Source organism: Pinus tabuliformis, chromosome 2_1 (assembly GCF_031772625.1).
Source record: "Pinus tabuliformis cultivar Carrire ecotype Pingquan chromosome 2_1, CPIR1, whole genome shotgun sequence".
Classification (NCBI taxonomy): Eukaryota; Viridiplantae; Streptophyta; class Pinopsida; order Pinales; family Pinaceae; genus Pinus; species Pinus tabuliformis.
The window spans coordinates 115,797,817-115,804,550 of record NC_142299.1 but is presented as its reverse complement, the minus strand read 5'-3'; the positions used below and the strand labels follow the sequence as shown (position 1 = coordinate 115,804,550).

The following is a 6,734-nucleotide window of genomic DNA, read 5'->3' as shown; positions in this document are numbered from 1 at the left end:
ATTAAATAAAATATTTTTTTCCACCACTAGAAGAAAAAAACAGAGACCGGAATTGAGTCTCCGCACAGACATTGAAACCCTCGATTTTCAGTCCTCAGAGGAAGCCAAGAAAAATTAAATAATATATTTTTTTCCACCACTAGAAGAAAAAAACAGAGACCGGAATTGAGTCTCCGCACAGACATTGAAACCCTCGATTTTCAGTCCTCAGAGGAAGCCAAGAAAGATTAAATAATATATTTTTTTCCACCACTAGACTGAACTTATATTTTTTTACACTCCTTCCACCGACAGCGAAGACCGTCGACATCTCTCTGGGTCAGCCACATGAATAGTTAGATAAAGATTAGCGTAGGAGCTTGGAAAGTTCATGAGTGCGTTAAAAAGTATTTTCTCGATAACACGGAAGCAGGGGCGGCGGAGTTTGACTAGTGGCACTCAAACTCCACAACAGGTATACTTTCCATTCTATAGTTTCTCATTTGACCTGCTTTCATTGACTCTTAGTAGCTCGTATGCGCGTAGAATCTTTAAATGCATGGGAAACTTAAAAACATGGTCTATGCATGGCGGCGGAGTTTGACCAGTGGCACTCACATTTTGGGTGCGCGACGTTTGAATCCGGCGATGTTTGAATCTGGCGAAGCATTACAGGTATACTTTCCATGAATCCGGCGAAGCATTACAGGTATACTTTCCAACGATTTATTTTGCTGATCTTACACGGTTTAATTATTATCATTTGAATCTGGCGAAGCATTACAGGTATACTTTCCAACGATTTATTTTGCTGATCTTACACGGTTTAATTATTATCATTTGACCTGCTTTCATTGACTTAGTAGCTCATATGCCCGTAGATTCTTTAAATGCATGGGAAACTTAAAAACATGGTCTATGTGTGCAGAGAAAATCAGAATTTCGAGCATTGTAGGTTCTCCATTCTCCATTGGCCATGACAATCCTCCACGGCAGAGTTTCATGCTCGACACTTCTCATGACCCAAGCTGTTCAACTATTCTATGGAATGGCACTTCTCTTGATGATAATTACTCTTCAGTCGCAGATTTGCAAGGCACTACAGTATTCTACATGCCACCACAATTTTAACTATACAACAGACAGTAAGTACGAGAGAAATTTGAACAGTGTCATGACTAGGCTTATTAAAGATTCGTCCCACACAGGGTTTAACACTTCTGAGAATGGCCAAGTATATGGCCTTGTGCAATGTCGGGGAGACACAACACCCGACCAGTGCTACATTTGTTCACAACAAGCAAACACTACTCTTCGACAAAATTGTGGGAATGCAGGCGGCGGTTTAATGTGGTTTGAAAACTGCTTTTTGCGTTATGAGAACTATAGTTTCTTCGGACAATTGGATACCACTGATGGATGGTATTTTTGGAATCCGAACAATGTCACAGCTAGTCCTGATGTTTTTATTAAGGCTGTTAACAGCTTATTCAACAAGTTGGTAGATGAAGCAACATCTGGATCTACATTATATGCTTCTGGAACAACTACAGACTCCTTGTCTCGAAGGATTTACGGTCTGGTCCAGTGCACCAGAGATATGTCGATAGACAACTGCACATCATGTTTGCAACAAACAATCATCTATATTTCTACAGTTTACAGTGGAAGGCAAGGAGCACGGGGTTTGGTGGGAAGCTGCACAGTTCGTTATGAAATGTATAGTTTCTTTAATTCGACTTCGTCTCCACCTCCTAATAGCCCAGTTGCTGATACACCACCGAATCAGACCACACCATCCAGTAATAGTACGCAGAACAACAAATCTTCAAACAATTTACCCATAATTTTGGGTGTTGCTGGCGGCTTGCTTCTGCTGTTATTGGTATGCGTGTTAACAACTAGGAGGAGACTGAAGTCTATCATATTTCGAAATCCTTCCGAAGGTATTTGCATGAAGGATCCCCCAAGTCTTTATATCTCATTGTCAATATATCATACAGCTTTATTTGCTCTGTTAGACTATTGTTAAAGTTTGTTTTTTGAACACGGTTTTCACATATATTCTCTTCAGGAAATCTAAGAAATGCTTGCGAGATCCAAGTTAAACAGATTCAATTTTTCTGCTTGCCCCTATATATTTATGATGAAGCTGTGTATTTTTGTTATATAGATCATGGCCAAGTCGAGGAAGACACACTAATCGGGCAGGATCGGCAAATTGCGTTTACCATGGAGGAACTGATAGCTGCTACCGAAAATTTTCATTACAAAAATAAACTTGGGGAAGGTGGATTTGGGGCCGTATACAAGGTAACATTAATAAATTAGAAATCTCCTATTAATCTTCTGCCGTATACAAGGTAACAATGAATTAGAGAACTTCTCCTAGTTTATAGAATCTTAAATTATAGGCTACTCTCACCGCACTTGGCTAAATTTTTCAGGGAACTATTGAAGATGGAAAGGAAATAGCCGTGAAGAAGCTGTCCTTAAGATCTCTGCAAGGAAAGAGAGAATTTATGAATGAAGTTAAACTTGTGGCCAAAATTCAACATCGAAATCTGGTGAACCTATTAGGCTGTTGCGCAGAGGGATCGGAAAGGTTGCTTGTTTATGAGTACTTACCCAATAAAAGCCTCGATAAAATCCTATTCGGTGAGTCACTTCCGTTCTATATGTATCTGAAAAAATGCATTAATGTTCCAATATATTTATCTGGGTTATGATGATTAGTTAGCGTACTGCATCCATGGATACAGATCCAAACAAACGCAACCAGCTTGATTGGCAGAAACGCTACAACATTATAGTGGGAGTGGCTCGCGGGCTGCTCTATCTGCACGAGGATTCTCAACTGCGGATTATTCATCGGGACATTAAAGCAAGCAATATTTTGTTGGATGAAAATCTGAATCCTAAGATAGCAGACTTCGGCTTAGCAAGACTATTTCCTGAAGATGAGAGCCACGTCAGCACAAGAGTTGCTGGAACTTAGTAAGATATCACTTTGACACATTCTCTAAAGCGATTAACCATTAGTGATGGATATGTTTTAATCTGTGCTATTGATTTCAAGAGGATTGACAGTATCCTATGACAATTTTGCTTTTGGGTATCTACCTGCTTTGTTATGTTTTAACATTCTAGGATACAGGAATACGATTTCCTCTGCAAATAGTTTTCACTTGATCCTCGCTCAATTCCTAAAATTTCCCTCACTACATAATCGTCGACTTTATAATTTGGATATGCAGCGGGTATATGGCACCAGAGTATGCTATGCAGGGGCAATTATCTGTAAAAGCAGATGTCTATAGCTTTGGCGTTCTTCTTTTGGAACTTATTACAGGAAGAAAAAACAGTGATAATAATCTGTCACTGACGCTTTTAGAATGGGTGAGATATTCTGATATTGTTCTGATTTTATGTCCAACTGAGCTTATTCACCTCATCTAGGTTATGTAATTTTGTTCCGAAAGTCATTTTTCACTGGAATTTGGCCATTGTGTTTTTCAAAAAATCTAATTATAGAAATATTTAAATCTTTGTGAACACCATTAAAAAGATCCCTGCGGCATCCCAAAAAAAATTACCCAAAATACCAATTGTTTTTAATCCAAAATACTGAAACTTAATAGCATGGGTTCATCTATAAACCGTTTAGAAGAGTGCGAATTTAGAAATTTCACTACTGATATATTCTGATACGAATTTTTAAAGTCGATAAAGTATCAAGATGACGATTGTTCGTGATTATTATGCAGGCGTGGAGATTATACAAACGAGGGAATATTGTGGAGATAATTGATCCAGCTATAATTGTAACGTGCAACGTGGAGGAAGCATTGAGATGCATTCATGTTGGTCTTTTATGTACACAAGCTGACTCATCACTTCGTCCATCAATGTCTCTCATCACTTTGATGCTTTCATCTCATTCTGTGACATTGCCGGATCCCACCCAGCCTGCTTTTGTTTCCGAAAACAGCAAGTCCACCGGTTGTGGCTCTGGGGTTTCACAATCTGCCAGTATTTCTTCCCCATCATCTGCTGCATCTCACGCTCCTCCGTCAAACGCAGATGCTTCGATTACAGAGTTGGTACCCAGGTAACGCTCATCTTGCAATCTCTCGGCCTTAAAAATGGTACGTCTTTGAACGTCGTGAAATAAGTGGGTTCAGAGATACGGATGTCGTGAAATAAGTGGGTTCAGAGATACGGATGTGCATAATCTGTAATAATATTACTTTAGGATGCTATTGTAATAAGTTATGTAATAGTTAAGTGTGTGCGTTTTACAATAGTTACGCGTGTTGTCAAGCTTTTGTGAGTGGTGGAGTGATTGTTGTTATCCTCTCCACCCTACTTTTGTTATTTGAGTATGGCAAATTGTTGTTATATTTGTTATTGAGTAAGAATTAATTATGCACTTGTCAAAACTTTGTAAGTAATGGGAGTGATTGTTGTCATCCTCTCCACCGTACCTTGAGTGTGATAAATTATTGTCCTATTTCTTTTCCCTTTCCCCGGTAGCTTCGCTTCGTGTAATGTTTTCTACGTAACTAGATCAGTTTCAAAATTACTGTAATGTTTCCTATGTAACTAGATTACTTTCAAAATTACTCAATCTGCGATTCCTCAATTGCGAAGGCACGAAGGTGTCGAAAAGAGCATTTACATGTAAAATTAACCATAATGCAAATTTCAAAACAATCGTGGCTTTTGGCACTTTCTACAGTTGAGATTTAGATTTATAACTTTAATGCAACGCTGATTTATCCTATGGTTTGCTATATTATTCTGAATATTAATTCTTTATTGATAATGATATTGTGATTTTTAATTTAGGACAAACAACACATATTATGATATATAATTTGAGTTGAATTAGTTTGGTTTTGATTCGTTTGTTATTTGTTAAAAAAATTATCAAAATTGATATAAAATTTAATATTTTACAAATGGAAAATCTTTAAATTATTGATACACATAAAATATTAGTTAATGAGTGTGAAATAATTATAAAAGTATATTGATGATTCTTAGTAGATTTAGCAATAATATATTAAATAGCTTTTAAGATATGCATTCTCATAATAACACATTTTTATTAATATTTAGTAACTTTTAAGTAACGCTTTGTTATGATTAACTAATCCAAATTAGACACGCGTCCCTACATATTTGTATCTAACTGTTTCGTGCTGACCTACTTAGTTCAACCAACGCCCCTCAAAAGAAAGGCTCAGCCTTGCATCGGTCTCTATCGGTTAATGCTTAATTGAATATCTAGGTGCATGTCTAGTCAAGAAATGGCTAGGTCGTTTTTATTATTAATATTTTGGTGTTAGTTTGTTTATGTAAAAAAATTCAATTTTCTTTTTTATGCATTTTCAAGCTTAATTATTGGTTTTAAGTCTTTCATAGACGTTTTCCCCGCCGCTACTACCAGGGCTCTAACGGCCGATGAATAACGTTACCATGTTGCCCTTCCGCCACTCTATCTTGTCATACGTGCTTTGAAACCATCGGCTGTTCAAATAATCCGGATGTGGTATCTATACTGATACGATGCCCATCAATTCATCTAGTGTCCTTCCATGGACGGATAGTGGCTTTTTCGGATGCTGGTAAAAGGCAGTGATTCCTTCTCAATGATCCTTTCTCGAAAGTCAGACTTGAAGGATGGTTTTTTTTTTAACATCGAGAATGTTATGCTGGTAAGGGCCGATGATGAACATGAGTTGTCTAGTTGGAGGAATTTATTTGGCATTCTCAATTTCATTAAATTTGGTCCAGTTGTAGACCCTTAAAAAAGTCTAAAGAAGTTTGTGAAGAACTGATGTGTACATTTTAAGTCTGGAGCAGTGGAATTGGAGAAATATTTCATTTTGGAATGTGATGCATTCAAAGACATAGAGAAAGTTATGGAGATATGCTAACTTCGGTTTCTTGACATATTGTTTTTTACTGAGGGGATTTTTGGAAAATTAAGCCAACTCATCATCAATTTGAACAAGAAAAAGGTTGAATTACCACAGAACTAATAGTCCTATAGACTATTTTTAGTGTCATAAAATATCATTTCATTTCATTAACTCAAAATACAATTCTCAAATTCCAAAGTGATGAATGAGTATTTACTTCAATTCGATGAGTGTCATTGTGCCCCTTATCATTTCACAACAATTAAGTGCAATATGCTTAGAAGCACTCTGAAATTTCAAATTTATTTTGGCTATCAAATCTAGATTTGATTATTTATATATATTAGGAGTTGTTTTCAGTGCGTTTTTTTGGAAGCTTTTACAGTGGGTTTTTCTTGTCAAATTTCTTTAAAATATTGCAAGAATTTATTGAAATCACAACATTCATAGGTAATCCTGTGCAATCAAAGTTCACTAAGGGTATTCCACAGTGTTGAATCCATATATATAGTCAAAAAACTAGTTTAAATAACACTGTTACATAAATTATGATTTCACCTCAAATTTTTCCAAAAAATTACAACACAAGAAAATCTAAAAAATCACCCAAAAAACAACCAAACAACTCTTGTATATTAATGAAACAATAATAATAAAATATCACTCATGAAAAAATTAATATAAATTAATAAAAAAAATAAAGTTATCACTACCGACTTGAAAAAGGTGCAAGTGTGAAAAATAAGGCTCTTGAAAATAGTTGATAAAGGAAAAAAACATAAAAGTGATCACTAAGTTATTAAAGTAGCGGATGGAGTGTCACAA

The 6,734-nt window shown here is 36.2% G+C and overlaps 1 protein-coding gene across 1 annotated transcript; it reads left to right on the top strand.

Moving 5' to 3' along the window:
* Positions 1–910: 910 nt before the first annotated feature.
* Positions 911–4,340, top strand: LOC149199043 (cysteine-rich receptor-like protein kinase 10). Its single transcript, XM_089399356.1, has 6 exons — positions 911–1,925; positions 2,153–2,292; positions 2,427–2,637; positions 2,742–2,976; positions 3,237–3,378; positions 3,747–4,340. Exons 1-6 carry the CDS (start codon positions 956–958, stop codon positions 4,092–4,094), a joined length of 2,046 nt encoding a protein of 681 aa, XP_089255482.1. The 5' UTR covers positions 911–955; the 3' UTR covers positions 4,095–4,340.
* Positions 4,341–6,734: the final 2,394 nt, after the last annotated feature.